This window comes from Heterodontus francisci, chromosome 1, assembly GCF_036365525.1.
Source record: "Heterodontus francisci isolate sHetFra1 chromosome 1, sHetFra1.hap1, whole genome shotgun sequence".
NCBI lineage: Eukaryota > Metazoa > Chordata > Chondrichthyes > Heterodontiformes > Heterodontidae > Heterodontus > Heterodontus francisci.
In genome coordinates this window covers 212130920-212146941 of record NC_090371.1, presented here as the reverse complement: position 1 = coordinate 212146941, position 16022 = coordinate 212130920, and the positions used below count along the sequence as shown (strand labels likewise).

Here is a 16022-nt window from a genome sequence, read left to right as displayed (position 1 = left end):
AGAGCATCCAAAGGCTTTCCGGCTGTGAACGATGAATGAGTCCATCCTGACTGAGTGCAGCCATGTCTGAAACACGTGCATGCATGGCATCCTCCAGTGAGAGTGGCGACCCTCTTGGAGAGCCGCATCCAGAAAACCACACAGTGGATGCTGCAGATACGAGCGGACCCGCATGCTGTCGACTCCTCCATGTGTTCTGTGGATGAACGGCTGGGCAAGAGGGGTCCGAGATGCCTGGAGTGATCGCCAGGTGCTCAAATTCCTCAGTTGAGTAGAGAGGGGTGAGCATGCTCTGAAAGGGAAGAGGAGCGACTGCCTGAAACATCTGGAGGCTCCTCAGAGCCTCTCATTGACAGCTAGTCCTCAGCCCCTCTGATGACACAGGCGCCTCAGGCCGCCGTGATGACAGAGGCGGCTCCTGCGCCTGTGCAGGATGCTCCCAGTATGCCGCGGCCCTCAAGACCTCAGGCAACCAGAGGTTGACCACCACAGCCATGGAAATCAATGGAGCAGAAAAGTCAGCAGCCTGTCTCCACCACGTAGGAGCAACCACAAGCACATGACAGAATCCAGCTAGATACACTTGGTTTTCATGGGGTTAGATTATGTATGTGGATGTCACCTTGCTGATTTTTTTCTCTGTAATGAATTCTGAAATGATGCGCCAGAGAGATTCGTTCAGTTATTTAAATGCTACTGGGTCATTAACCGATGGATGGCTACACCAGATGAGATCAGTGCATTTCCCACGCCTTAGCTTCATGTGCTGACAGGTCCAGGGATATGGTAAGTGCATTCAAGGAAAGGGCAACAAGCTTTAGAAAGTGGAAAATGTATTTGGGTGTGTAAGAAAGGCTCATGAGAAAACTGTCTATATTAGTGAATTACGAGCCTTCCTGGCACGTATCTAATTGCACCTTGCGGAGTCGTCTTCATAGTCTGCTTAATCACCATCCCTCTCCATGTCCTCATCCTCAGAAGAGGCATCGAGCTGCAGGATCTCTTCATTGTTCAGAGGTTCTCCCCTCTATAGTGCCAGGTTGTGTGCACACAAAGATGCAAGAGACTCTTGCTGAGGCTTATTGAAGGCTCCATCAGATCTATTAAGGCATCTGAACATCATCTTCAGAAGCCCTACGACCTGCTTGACAGTCACACAAATTGTCCCGTGGCAGCTGTTGTATCTCTCTCCTTCTGTGCTTGGTTTCCACATAGACATCAGAAGACATCTCTTCAGCGGGTAGCCCTTATCACCCAGTATCCATTCCTGGTGCGAGGGGAGTGCTTGGAAAAGGTCAGCCACCTAGAACTGCCTTAGTACATAGGCATTATGACAGCTCCCCGGGGACTTTGCACAGACCTGAAGGATCGGTTTGCGGTGGTCGCAGACCAATTGCACATTGAATGAGTGGAAGCCCTTGCTGTTGATGAAGGCTGCTGTCTGGTCTGTGGTAACTTTGATGGCCACACGCCTGCAGTCGATAACACCCTGCACCTGGGGATATGCAGGAATGGCCTGAATCCTATAGCGCTCTCAGCCTGACTGTCCAAATCGGAGAGAAACCGCATATATTGGCTGGCCCTCTTGAAGATGGTATTGGTGACCATCTTATGCAATGATGAGCTGCAGATTGAGAGATCCCACAGATATCTCCAAGATCCCTAGAATGATCCTGAGGCATAGATATTCAGCGCCACAGTAATCTTCAACTTCACAGGCAGTGGGTGGCCACCACTTCCCATTAGGCTCAGCTGCACCTCTACCTTGGTGCACAACTCAGTGACCACCTCCTTGGAGAGGTGTGGTCTTCAGCGACACTGCTGCTCTGACATTTGCAGGAAGCGGAGTCTTTGGTAGACCTCTGATGTCTTCTGCGCGCAAGTGGCTGGTTGCGTTCCTTTTTGTATGCCTCCTTGCCCCTAACCCCTTCCAGTCTCATGATCCTGGTTTCTCTCTGGGTGCTGCTGTCCCACTCCCAGTGGCTGCAGCTCTCTCTTCTCTGCTGCTCACTGGAGGTCTGAAGATCTTACTGAATGAGCCCCATAGCAAATTGCTGCACTTGCTTCTCAGGGCATCCCACTTCCCTTACTCTACACACAGCTGCCCACTCGGAGGGCATTCAACCAGCATGCCTTTACTGTGACGAAGTTTGTCTTGGCTCCAGGTTGCTACTGCTGCTGTCTACTCTGTTTCACCCTCCATGCCAAGCCACGCTATCCCTCTCAATGGCCAAGACTGACCTTTTGCCTCCTTTTAGCTAGCAAGGCTCTGAAGCTCTGTTCTCGGTGCCCCTTGCAAAATCAAAAAATGCTGGTAAAATTGCAGTTAATTGCCTGTTTAACAGGTTGAATTACCTTCCCATCGTCTGCAAGCGTGGTCTCCTCCAGTTAACCTGGCCGCCTCTAGGAATATTCTCTGGCAGCATAAACACGTTGGGCTTCCCTCCTGATGCCTTTCACTGCCATTTTCCCAGCCCGTCTCCAATGTGCTGCCAAAATCCCGGCCACTTTTTCAGATTGATGACCTTTCATCAGATCAGAACTAGCTATCTGACATCTGTGTCCCATAATCAATACATAGTTTGTTTTCAGTAGATTGTGTTCATTATTTTTAGGACAAAATGGCAACTGAAAACAGTATTTACATATCGCTACAAATTCTGATTAATAAAAGTGCTGTATTTGCTTTGTTGTATATTTTTCCATTGCTGTTAAGTTCTGTATACAAGCTCTTTTTATTCTATTGTGTAATTTATGATCCAGAAATAAGCTGTTTATAGATCACATATCTGCCTTTGTTATTGCATTTTAATTGTTTATGCTTTACATAGAAGTGCCTTCGAGAATAGTTAAAATTGCATGTTAATATTTCAGATTTCATATTTATTCAAAATGTTAATTATCATGTTTCACTATGGGCCACTGAAGTTATCAGAGTAGTTGTATTTTTTGTTGTTGCTGTATTCAGAACTTACTAAATATTGCTCCAAATGAATTCTCATTCTGACAACCTTTTGGTTTGTGCTTTCTTTGGTAGGGTGTTGCTGTTCAGGTGCAAGCTTGGAGTTTTACAGTATACTGTTGTCAGACCATTTACAACAATAATTGCATTGTAAGTAATATTGTTTCAGGGCAATGAATGGAGATGTGTATACCTTTTTGTGTCTTCCTACATTTGTCAGGGGCTCCGAACACTTTTGTTGCACAATGATCTGCATTTTCTCCAATCTAGTAGGCTGCATTTGCTTGCTCATAGTGTTCTCTTTATTGGGGAAACCTAATGCAGATAGATGATTTTGCTGAGCATCGCTCTCTTGCACATCAGCATTATCCTGACCTTCTGTGAAATGCCATTACAATTCTTGTTCTCTTCTACAATCAGCCCCCGCTGCCACCCCCAACTTTGACCGTTCCACCTTTTTTGGTCTGCTGTGCAGTTCCAGCTGAGCTCATTAAAGGAACAGTGTTTCACTTCCATAGTCTTAAGACATCAGCTTGTCCTAGCTTAGTTTTTTCCTTTTTAGAACCGCATGTAACTTGCTCTATTGTCTTTCCTATAACCTTTGGCTTACAGATTCCATCATATCTAAAATCCTTGTCATTTTGAATCATAAAGCACTGAAGGAGGTAGTCAGCCTATTGTGCCTGTGCCTGAAAATTTTCCTTTTTCAAGTATATATCCAATTCCCTTTTGAAAGTTACTATTGAATCTGCTTCCACCATCCTTTCAAGCAGTACATTCCAGATCATAATTCATTGCATAAAAAAAAAATTCTCCTCATCTCTCCTGTGCTTTTGCCACTTTTCTTAAGCCTGTGTCCTCTGGCGGGGTGGGGGAGAAGTAAATTAGGTTCATCAAATTAATCCTGTCAGTGGAAAGTATCTCCTTATTTACTCAATCAAAAATCTTCATAATTTTAAACATAACTCTTAAATTTGCCCTTAACATTCTCTGCTCTAAGGAGAACAAGCCAAGCTTCCAGAGTGTCTCCACATAGCCGAAGTCCCCTATTCCTGGTACCAATCTAGTAAATTTCTTCTGCACCCATTCCAAGACTTATTGTATGACACAAGCTCTTACACTTTTTTCCAGCATCTCAATTTAATTTCATAAAAAGTGGCTGGCACATAACTGTAACTCTGTACCTCTAGTTCTCCCCTCCCCTTCCTCACATTGACTTGTTTATTTAAAAAATGCTTTTAAAAATAAATTTGTCCACCAGCCTGACCATGGCAGTTCTGATGAAGGGTCATTTATGAAACGCAGGCTTATTGGCATCTTTCATATGCTATTCGATTCTATTGTTCATTTCCAATATTTTCATCTGTAAATATCTGCCTCAGATATAAATAGTCATCCTAATTTACTTAATGACTTCATTATTTTCCATGAGTAAGGTACTAGCTGTAACATTAACGTGTGTGTTTTGCTAACATCTGCACTCCTTCCATTGACAGGAAAGTCCGTAAATGTTTGCATTTCCTGTTTTAGGAACTTGAGTTAGTTCTGAAATTAAATTGCTTCACTGCCACAAAAATCTTCCAAATGCCAGTTTTTTTATGCTGCATTTTCTTTTTCCACCCAAATAATGAACAAGTGCCTCATCTTGTGATCACTTTGAATATATATACCACTCTGTGCTCCTCTCTTGACAGACAGTAAAACTTTTACAAGTAGGAATTTGTTTTGAGAAACTCATTCATAGCAACAGAAAAAGTAATTCACAGTAGACAATATGAACACCAAAGTTGAACACCCAGTGGCAGTGACTGATAAACGTCTAAAGTAAATCTTTCTGGCAATGTCTACTACAAACCTTGCAATGAATCCCAGTAGCCAATAATTCAAGCTTGTATTCCAAAATACAAATGAAAGATACTTGATTGTATGCATTGTCATAGTTGGTTGGGAGTATGTTACATGGAAACTAGTTATGGTTACAATGAAAGTGCTGATATTTGTTCAATTGCAAAATACTCCATGGAACTGTTAGTGTAATACAAAAGTTTTACGGCCTGTGTACATATGATTATGCTATCAGGCCACACAAAACTTGTATTTATATAGTGCCATTCACAGAGTATAACATTCCAAGGTGCTTCACAGGAGTAATCATCAAACGCAATTTGTCACTGAGACAATATTAGGACAGGTGACCAAAAGCTTGATCAAAGAGCTAGGTTTGAAGGAGTGTCTTAATGAGGAGAGAGTCAGATAGAGAGGTGGAGAGATTTAGGGAGGGAATTACAGAGCTTAGGGTCTAGGCATATGAAGGCACAGCCACCAGTGGTGGAATGATACACTTCCCTGATGTTCAAGAGGCTAGATTTGGAGGAGTGCAGAGATCTCAGAGGCTTGTAGGGGTGGAGGAGATTACACGGATAGGGAGTGGCAGTGGCAGGGCCATGAAGGGATTTGAAAACCAGGGATAGGAATTTTTTTTAAATGGGTGTTGCTGGGCTCCATTGTAGGTTAGCAAGCACGGGTGATATGCAAACGAAACTTGGTGTGAGTTAGGACTTGGGGAGCTGAATTTCCAATGAACTTGAGTTACATAAACAATTTAGAATCGGAAGTACAATTTCAAAATTTGTGGATGATACCAAATTGGGGGCTATAGTTAATAGAGGAGGACTGGGACAAAATACAACAAGATATTAATAGACTTGCAAAATGGGTGTGTAATTAGCAAATGAATTTCAGTCTATATAAACATGAGGTGGTATATTTTGATAGGAAAGACAAGGTCACATATTCCATGGAAAATGTGTCTAAATGGGATAGAGGAACAGAGGGATCTGGGGTTACAGATACATAACCTGCATCATTCCTGTTAGTGATTTAATAAGGCCTTTTTTAAAAAAAAATGCAACAAAGCAGTGGGTTTATTTTTAGAAGGATAGAATTGAAAATCAGTTCAGTTCTGTTAAACTTGTATTGAATATTGGTGAGATCACATTTGGAGTACTGTGAACAGTTATGGGCTCCATGATCTAAAAAAGATATATTGGCACTGGAGAAGGTGCATAAAAGATTTGCCAGAATTATACCAGAACTGAGAGGTTATAACCATCAGGAAAGATTGAGCAGGCTGGGGCTCTTTTTCTCAAGAAAGTAGAAAGCTCCAGGGTTAATCTGATTGAAACCTTTAAAATTATTATAGGCTTTGATAGGATAAATGTAGAGAGAGTTCCACTTCAGACAAGAACCAATTTAGGGACCATAAATATAATAGTTACTAGTAAATTCAATAGGGAATTCAGGAGAAACATTTTTACCCGGAGAGTTACTAGAATGTGGAACTCGCAATCACAAGGAGTAGTTGAGCTGACTAGCATATATGCATTTAAGGGGAAGCCGGATAAATGTATGAGGGAGAAAGGAATAGAAAGATATACTAATGAAGTTAGATGAACGTAGTAGGTGGTTCGTGAGGAGCTTAAACACCAGCAAGGACTTGTTGGTCCGAATGACCTGCTTCTGTGCTGTAACCATGTAAGTTCACAGAGGATGCTAGATAGGAGGCCAGCCAGGAAAGTATTGGAATATTCGAATCTAGAGGTAAGAAATGCATGGATGAGGAATATTTCAACAGATGAGCAGAGGTAGGGGCAGAGATGGGCAATGTTATGGAAGTGGAAATAGATGGTCTTGGTGGTGGAAAGGATATGAAGTTGGAAGGTCAGGATCAAATGCAATATCAAGGTTTCAGACTGTCTTGCTCAGCCTTGGACAGTGGCTATGGAAAGGGTTGGAATCGGTGGCTAAGATACGGAGTTTGTGGTAGATTCAAAGACAATGGTTTCGAGCTCCCCAATATTTAATTTCTGTTCATGCAATGCAACATTTCGAGCAAGCAGTGGAAGGATTGAGAGAGGTGATGCTAAGATAGAGCTGGGTGTCCATTTATCACATCCTTTAGAATAGATTGTAGCATTTTCCCAACTACTGATGTAAGGCTACTTAGACTGTAATTCCCTGTTTTCTCTCTCCCTCACTTCTTAAATAGTGGGGTGACATTTGCGACCTTCCAATCTGCAGGAACCGCTCCAGAATCTATAGAATTTTGGAAGATGATCAGTGCATTCACTATCTGCATAGCTACCTCTTTCAACACTCTGGGATGCAGAATATCAGGTCCTGGAGACTTATCAGCCTTCAATCCCATTAATTTCTCCAATACAACCTCCTTACTAATACTAATTTCCTGCACTTTCTCATTTCCTCCTAATCCCTTGGATCTCTAATTCTGGGAGATTTCTTTTATCTTCCTCAGTGAAGACAGACACAAAGTAATCATTTAGCTTCTCTGCCATTTCTCTATTCCCCATTATAAATTCTCCTGACTCTGCCTGTAATGGGCTCACATTTGTCTTAGCCAAATGTTTCCTTTTTACATGCGTATAGAAGCTTTTACAGTCTGTTATGAGCTTGGTAGACTCCGTGTGGACATTGCAGCACTTCAGGAGATACGCCTCCCTGCGAGCGGATCTCAGAGAGCAAGACAACACCACCTTCTGGCAGGGTAGGGATCCTGAAGAACCAAGACAGCATGGAGTGGGCTTCGCCATCAGGAACTCTTTGCTCAGCATGATAGAGCCACCCTCAAATGGCTCGGAACGCTTACTGTCCATCCGACTGCTCACCGCCTCTGGTCCAGTATCCTACTCAGCATCTATGCTCCAACACTCTGCTCCCCACCTGAAGCTAAAGACCAGTTCTACAAGGAACTCCATATGATCATTAGTAGCATCCTTAATACTGAACATCTGTTCCTGCTGGGGGACTTTAATGCCAGGGTTGGGGCCAACCACAATTCATGGCCCTCCTGCCTTGGGCGCTATGGCATTGGAAGGATGAATGAGAATGGACAGAGACTGCTTGAAATGTGTACCTATCATAACCTCTTCATCGCCAACTTGTTCTTTCATACTAAACCCTGTCACCAGGTTTCTTGGAGGCACCCAAGATCATGTCGTTGTCACCAGCTGGACCTAATCATCACAAGGCGAGCCTCTTTAAACAGCGTTCAAATCACACGCAGCTTCCACAGTGCGGTCTGCGACACCGAGCACTCCCTGGTGTGCAGCAAGGTTAGACTCAAACCAAAGAAGCTGCATCATTCCAAGCAGAAGGGCCGCCCGCGCATGAACACGAGCGGAATTTCTTATCCACAACTGTTACATAAGTTTCTAAATTCACTTGAAAAATCCCTTCAAAACACACCTACAGGGGATGCAGAGACCAAGTGGGCCCACATCAGAGACGCCATCTATGACTCGGCAAAGACCACCTATGGCAAACGTGTGAAGCAGAATGCAGACTGGTTTCAATCTCACTTTGAAGAGCTGGAACCTGTCATAGCCGCTGAGCGCATTGCACTGCTGAACTACAAGAAAGCCCCCAGCGCCTTAACATTTGTATTACTTAAAGCAGCCAGAAGCGTTGCACAAAGAACAGCCAGGCGCTGCGCAAATGACTACTGGCAACACCTATGCAGCCATATTCAGCTGGCCTCCAATGCCGGAAACATCAGAGGAACGTACGATGGCATTAAGAGAGCTTTTGGGCCAACCATCAAGAAGATTGCCCCCCCTCAAATCTAAATCAGGGGACACAATCACTGGCCAACACAAGCAAATGGACTGCTGGGTGGAGCACTACCTAGAACTGTACTCCAGGGAAAATGTCACTGAGACCGCCCTCCGTGCAGCCCAGTCTCTGCCAGTCATGGATGAGCTGGACGAACAGCCAGCAAAATTGGAACTCAGTGATGCCATTGATTCTCTAGCCAGCAGAAAAGCCCCTGGGAAGGACAGCATTACCCCTGAAAGAATCAAAAGTGCCAAGCCTGCTATACTTTCAGCACTCTACGAACTGCTTTGCCTGTGCTGGGACGAGGGAGCAGTTCCAAAGGACATGTGCGATGCCAGTAGCATCATCCTCTATAAGAACAAGGGTGACCACGGTGACTGCAACAACTACCATGGAATCTCCCTGCTCAGCATAATGGGGAAAGTCTTCGCTCGAGTCACTTTAAATCAGCTCCAGAAGCTAGGTGAGCATGTCTACCCTGAGGCACAGTGTGGCTTTTGAGCAGAGAGATCCACCATTGACATGCTGTTCTCCCTTCGCCAACTACAGGAGAAATGCCACGAACAATAGATGCCCCTCCACGTTGCTTTCATTGATCTCACCAAAGCCTTTGACTTCGTCAGCTGACGTGGTCTCTTCAGACTACTAGAAAAGATCGGATGTCCACCAAAGCTACTAAGTATCATCACCTCATTCCATGACAATATGAAAGGCACAATTCAGCATAGCGGCGCCTCATCAGCCCCCTTTCCTATCCTGAGTGGCATCAAACAGGGCTGTGTTCTCGCACCTACACTGTTTGGGATCATCTTCTCCCTGCTGCTCTCACATGCGGTCAAGTCTTCAGAAGAAGGAATTTACCTCCACACAAGATTGGGTGGCAGGTTGTTCAACCTTGCCCGTCTTAGAGCGAAGACCAAAGTCCTCACCAGGGAACTCCTCTTTGCTGATGATGCTGCATTAACATCTCTCACTGAAGTGTCTGCAGAGACTCATCGACAGGATTGCGGCTGCCTGCAACGAATTTGGCCTAACCATCAGCCTCAAGAAAATGAACCTCATGAGACAGGACGTCAGAAATGCTCCATCCATCAATATCGGCGACCACGCTCTGGAAGTGGTTCAAGAGTTCACCTACCTAGGCTCAACTATCACCAGTAACCTGTCTCTCAATGCAGAAATCAACAAGCGCATGGGAATGGCTTCCACTGCTATGTCAAGACTGGCCAAGAGAGTGTGGGAAAATGGCACACTGACATGGAACACAAAAGTCCAAGTGTATCAAGCCTGTGTCTTCAGTACCTTGCTCTACAGCAGCGAGGCTTGGACAACGTAGGTCAGCCAAGAGCAACGTCTCCATTCATTCTATCTTCGCTGCCTCCGGAGAATCCTTGGCATCAGGTGGCAGGACCGTATCTCCAACACAGAAGTCCTCGAGGTGGCCAACATCCCCAGCATATACACCCTACTAAGCCAGTTGCGCTTGAGATGGTTTGGCCATGTGAACCGCATGGAAGATGGCAGGATCCCCAAGGACACATTGTACAGCGAGCTCGTCACTGGTATCAGACCCACCAGCCGTCCATGTCTCCGCTTTAAAGACTTCTGCAAACGCAACATGAAGTCCTGTGACATTGATCACAAGTTGGAGTCAGTTGCCAGCGATCGCCAGAGCTGGTGGGCAGCCATAAAGGCGGGGCTAAAGAGTGGCGAGTCGAAGAGACTTAGCAGTTGGCAGGAAAAAAGACAAGCGCAAGGGGAGAGCCAACTGTGTAACAGCCCCGACAGCCAATTTTACCTGCAGCACCTGTGGCAGAGCCTGTCACTCTAGAATTGGCCTTTATAGCCACTCCAGGTGCTGCTTCACAAACCACTGACCACCTCCAGGCGCTTACTCATTGTCTCTCGAGACAAGGAGGCCAAAGAAGAAGAAGAAGCTTTTACAGTCTGTTTTTGTTCTTTGGCTAGTTTACATTCGTATTCCATTCTCCCTTTTCTTTCATTTTCTTGGTCCTCCTTTGCTGTACTCTAAAATCCTCCCAATCCTGAGATTTACTACTATTTCTGGCAACTTTATAGGCATTTTCTTTTAATCTTATACCATCCTTAACTTCCTTTGTTATCCACGGTTGACTGCCTTTATGTTGGGGGTTTTTGTGCCTTGAAGGAATGTATAGTTGCTGTAAACTATGTAATATTTCTTTTAAAGACTATCCATTGTCTACATATTGTCATACATAATGTATTTTCCCAATCCACCTCAGCCAATTTGTTCCTCATACCTTCATAATTTCCTTTGTTCAAATTTAACACTGGCTTCAGATAGAATTTTACATTGTTTGAAAGTGAGGTAATTCAATCATATTATGGTCCCTCATCCCTAAAGGTTCTTTACAACAAGATTATTAATTAGCCCTTTCTCATTACATAATATTAGATCTAAAATAGCCTGTTCTCTAGTCGGATCCTCAACATACTGCTCTAGAAAACCATCCCTAACACACTCCAGAAACTCGTCCTCCACAGCATTATTGCTCATTAGGTTTACCCGGTCTATATGCAGATTGAATTCACCCATGATTACTGTATTACCCATGCTACATGCTTCTCCAATGTCCTGATTAATCTCCTGTGCCATGCCCCACACTACCACTTCTGTTTGGTGGCCTATAAACAACTACCAATGTTTGCTGCCCCTTGCTGTTTCTTAGCTCCACCCAAACAGATTCAACATTTTGTTCTTCCGATCTGAGATCCTCCTTTACTAATGTACTGATCCATCCCTTATCAGCGCAACAGCACCTCCTTTTTCCTTTTTGCCTGTCCTTCCGAAATGTCAAATATCCTTGAATATTCAGTTCCCAGACTTGGTCACCCTGTAGCTACGTTTCTGTTACGGCAATTAGATCACCCCCATTGACCTCCATTTGTGCCTTTAAATCATCTACCTTGTTGCGAATGCTGCATGCATTCAGGTAGAGTGGCCGTAACCTTGTCATCTTGACATTCTGCAATTTAAGCCTAGTTGATGCTTGCCTTTGTTTCGCCTGCTTTCTAATGTCACTTGCTACTTTTCTACCTCCTGTTACCAATTTCCTTCCAATTTCAGCTACCCCTCGGGTTCCAATTCCCCGACAAGCTAGTTTAAACCCTTCCCAACAGCACCAGCAAATCTCCCTGCAAGGATGTTAGTTCCGGTCCTGTTAAGGTGTAGCCTGTCCATCTTGTACATGTCCCACCTGCTGCAGAATCTGTCCCAATGCTTCAGAAATCTGATGCCCTCCCTCCTACACCAATTCTCCAGCCATGTGTTCAGTTGATCAGTCCTCCTATTCCTATGCTCACTGGCACATGGCACTGGGAGTAATCCTGAGATTACTGCTTTGGTGGTCCTGCTTTTTAATTTCCTTCCTAACTCACGAAAATTTGCTTTCAGGACCTCATCCCTCTTCCTACCTATGTCATTGGTACCAACGTGGATCACGACCTCTGGCTGTTCACTCACTCCCCGAAGGACGTCCTGCAGCCGCTCCGTGACATCCTTGACCCTGGCAACACACTACCCTGGAGTCACATTTACTGCTTCAGAAATGCCTGTTTGATCATCTGACTATTGAATCCCCTATCACTATTGCCCTTCCATTCTTCCTCCCTTCCTGTGCAGCCGAGTCACCCATGGTCCACTGACTTTGCTGTGACTGTACTCCCCCGAGGAACCATCGCTGTCATCAGTATCCAAAATGGAAAACCAATTAGCAAGCAAGATAGACGCAGGGGACTCCTGCACTGCCAACCTGGTTCTCTTAGGTTGCCTGGCGGTTACCCATTCCCTCTCTGCCTGCATTCTCCCTAAACGTGCTTTCCACGTAGTCCTCTGCCTCACGGATGCACCACAGTGACTCCAGCCGCCGCTCGAGTTCTGAAACCTGGAGCTCAAGCTTCTGCAGCCAGTGACCCTTCCTGCAGATGTGTTCATCTGGAACACGTGCGTCCGTGACTTCCCACATACCGCAGGACGTACATTCCACTTGGCTGAGCTGACTTGCCATAACGTAACTTTAAAAACTTTTATTACAATAAGAAGTAAAATAATTTAGCAGTTACTCACCAATCAACTTCTTCCCCTGTACCGGAGAGGGAGGCAGCTAGGCAAGGCTGCAAAAAGGTAAAAGAAAGCAAGGAGCCCCTCCCTCACTTACCAAACTCCCTTCTTCAAACGTTGTACCCTCCAGCAGCATTCAGTGCCGATAAGCAGTAGTGAGAATCCCCTCAATTTATACTCTGAAAACCATGCTGTGTCAGCTCTGCTAAAGCTCAGAAACCAGTTTAAGCTAGCTACCTAATTAACTAGCTAGAGCTTGAGTGTTAGTATGCCCCTGTTTAAAACTGCAAGAAACCTAACTTGCCTCTCAACTGAAACAGGAATTTCAATTAATTGCTAGATGTGAACAACAAAAACTAGTGTTGAGAGGTTAACCTTTAACATTCACACTCTGTGCCCTCCAGCAGCACTCAGTGCAGACAATCCACAGTAGTAGTAATGAACTGGGAGAAAGCTAACTTCAGTGGGTTAAGGTTGGATCTGGCCCAGCTAAATTGGAATCCAAGATTGGCAGGCAAAACAGTAACTGAACAATGGGCTGCCTTTAAAGAGAGCTCGTACACAGTCATGGTATAGTCACATGAAGCGGAAAGGTAGGGCAAACAAAACCAGAGCTCCCTGGTGACAAAAGCGATAGAGGTTAAGGTGAAGAAGAAAGCGTGTGCTTATGACTGATGTCAGGTGGATAACACAACTGAGAACCCAGCGCAATATAGAAGGTTCAGAGAGTAAGTGAAACAGCAAATAAGGGAAGCAAAGAGTATGAAAAGAGATCGGGGAGGCGGTGGTGTATTGGTAATGTCGCTGGACTAGTAATCCAGAGGCCCCAGGCTAATGCTGAGGTCATGGGTTTGAATTCCACCATGGCAGATGGTGAAATTTGAATTCAATTAATAAAAACCATAAAACCATTGTTGGTTGCAGCAACCCATCTGGTTCACTAATGTCTTTTAGGGAACGAAATCTGCTGCCCTTACCTGATCTGGTCCGCATGTGACTCCCGATCCACAGCAATGTGCTTGACTCTTTAATGCCTTGCAAGCCACTCAGTTGTATCAAACAGCTATGAAGTCTAAGGAAAGGAATGAAACTGGACAGACAACACTGGCAATGACAATGGCAAACCCAGCCCTGTCAACCCTAAAAAGCCCTGCTTACTAACATCTGGGGGCTTGTGCCAAAATTGGGAGAGCCGTCCCACAGACTAGTGAAACAGCAGCCTGACATAGTCATATTCATGGAATCATACCTGACAGACAATGTCCTAGACACCACCATCGCCATCCTTGGGTATGTTCTGTCCCAAGGGCAGGACAGACCCACCAGAGGTAGTCTCATGGCATCGGGTCAAACATGGGCAAGGAAACCTACTGCTGATTACCTCCTACCGCTCCCCCTTGGCTGTTGAACACCAATTGGAAGAAACACAGGGTAGCAAGGTAGGAGTGACCACAGCACAGTCCTGGTGGAGATAAAATCCCGTCTTCATATTGAGGGTACCTATTGTGTTGAGTAACACTACCACCGTGCTAAATGGGATAGATTTCAAACAGATCTAGCAACTCAAAACTGGGCATCCATGAGGCATTGTAGGTCATCAGCAGCAACAGAATTGTATTCAACCACAATCTGTGACCTCATGGCCTGGCATATCCCCCACTCTACCATTGCCATCAAGCCGGGAAACCAACCCTGGTTCAATGAAGAGTACAAGAGGGCATGCCAGGAGCAGCACCAGGCATACCTCAAAATGAGGTGTCAGCCTGGTGAAGCTACAACACAGGACTACTTGCCAAACAGTAGAAGCAGCACGTGATAGACAGGGCTAAGCAATTCCACAACCAACGGATCAGATATAAGTTCTGCAGTCCTGCCACATCCAGTAATGAATGGTGATGGACAATTAAACAACTAATGGGAGGAGGAGCCTCCACAAATATCCCCATCCTTAACGATGGGGGAGCCCAGCACATCGGTGCTAAAGACGAGGCTGAAGCACTCGCATGCATCTTCAGCCAGAAGGGTCAGGTGGATGATGCATCTTGCCATCCTCCTGAGGTCCCTAGCATCACAGATGCCAGTCTTCAGTCAATCCGATATACTTCACATGATATCAAGAAACAGTTGAAGGCACTGGCTACTGCAAAGGCTATGGGCCCTGACAACATTCCGGCAATAGTACTGAAGACTTGTGCTCCAGAACTAGCCGTGCTCCAGAACTAGCCGCACCCCTAGACAAGCTGTTGCAGTACAGCTGCAACACTGGCATCATCCTGGCAATGTGGAAAATTGCCCAAGTATGTCCTGTACACAAAAAGCAAGACAAATCCAACCCGGCCTATTACCTCCCTATCAATTAACTCGAGATCATCAGCAAAGTGATGGGAGGGGTCGTTGACAGTGCTATCAAGTGGCTCTTGCTCAGCAATTAACCTGCTCACTGACGCTCAATTTGGGTTCTGCCAGGGCTACTCAGCGCCTGACCTCACTACTACCTTTGTCCAAACATGGACAAAAGAGTTAAACTCCAGCGGTGAGGTGAGAGTGACTGCCCTTGACATTAAGGCAGCATTTGACTGAGTATGGCATCAAGGAGCCCTAGCTAAACTGAAATCAATGGGAATCGGGGATGGGGGGGAAAACGCTCCTCTGGTTGGAGTCATACTGAGCACAAAAGATGATGATTGTGGTTGATGGAGGTCAATCATCTCAGTCCTAGGACATCACTGCAGAAGTTCCTCAGGTTAGTGTCCTAGGTCCAACCATCTTCAGCTGCTTCATCAATGACCTTCCCTCCATCATGAGGTCAGAAGTGGGGATGTTTGCTCATGATTGCACAATGTTCAGTACCATTCGCGACTCCTCAGATAATGAAGCAGCCCATGTCCGGTTGCAGCAAGACCTGGACAACATCCAGGCTTGGGCTGATAAGTGGCAAGTAACATTCGTGTCAGACAATGACCATCTTCAACAAGAGAGAATCTAACCAGCTCCCCTTGAACAGTTCCTACAGATTGGAGGGTAGCTAATGTAACCCCATTATTTAAAAAGGGAGGTGGAGAGAAAGCAGGGAATTATAGACCAGTCAGCCTGATGTCAGTAGTGGGGAAAATTCTAGAGTCCATTATCAAAGATTTTATAGCCAAACGCTTGGAGAACAGTGGTAGAATTGGACAGAGTCAGCATGGATTTACGAAAGGGAAATCATGCGTGACAAATCTACTAGAATTCTTCGAGAATGTAACTAGTAGAGTTGATGAGGGGGAGCCAGTGGATGTGGTGCATTTGGACTTTCAGAAGGCTTTCAACCAAGTCCCACATAAG

General features: G+C 45.2%; 1 protein-coding gene across 1 annotated transcript in view; it reads left to right on the top strand.

Annotated features, from left to right (window-relative positions):
* tmem184c (transmembrane protein 184C) overlaps positions 1-16022 on the top strand; it is a 58670-nt gene that overhangs the window by 18016 nt on the left and 24632 nt on the right. Inside the window, exon 5 of the mRNA XM_068041271.1 lies at positions 3038-3112. Coding sequence (XP_067897372.1) covers positions 3038-3112 — 75 coding nt within the window. The remainder of the gene's footprint in view (positions 1-3037; positions 3113-16022) is intronic.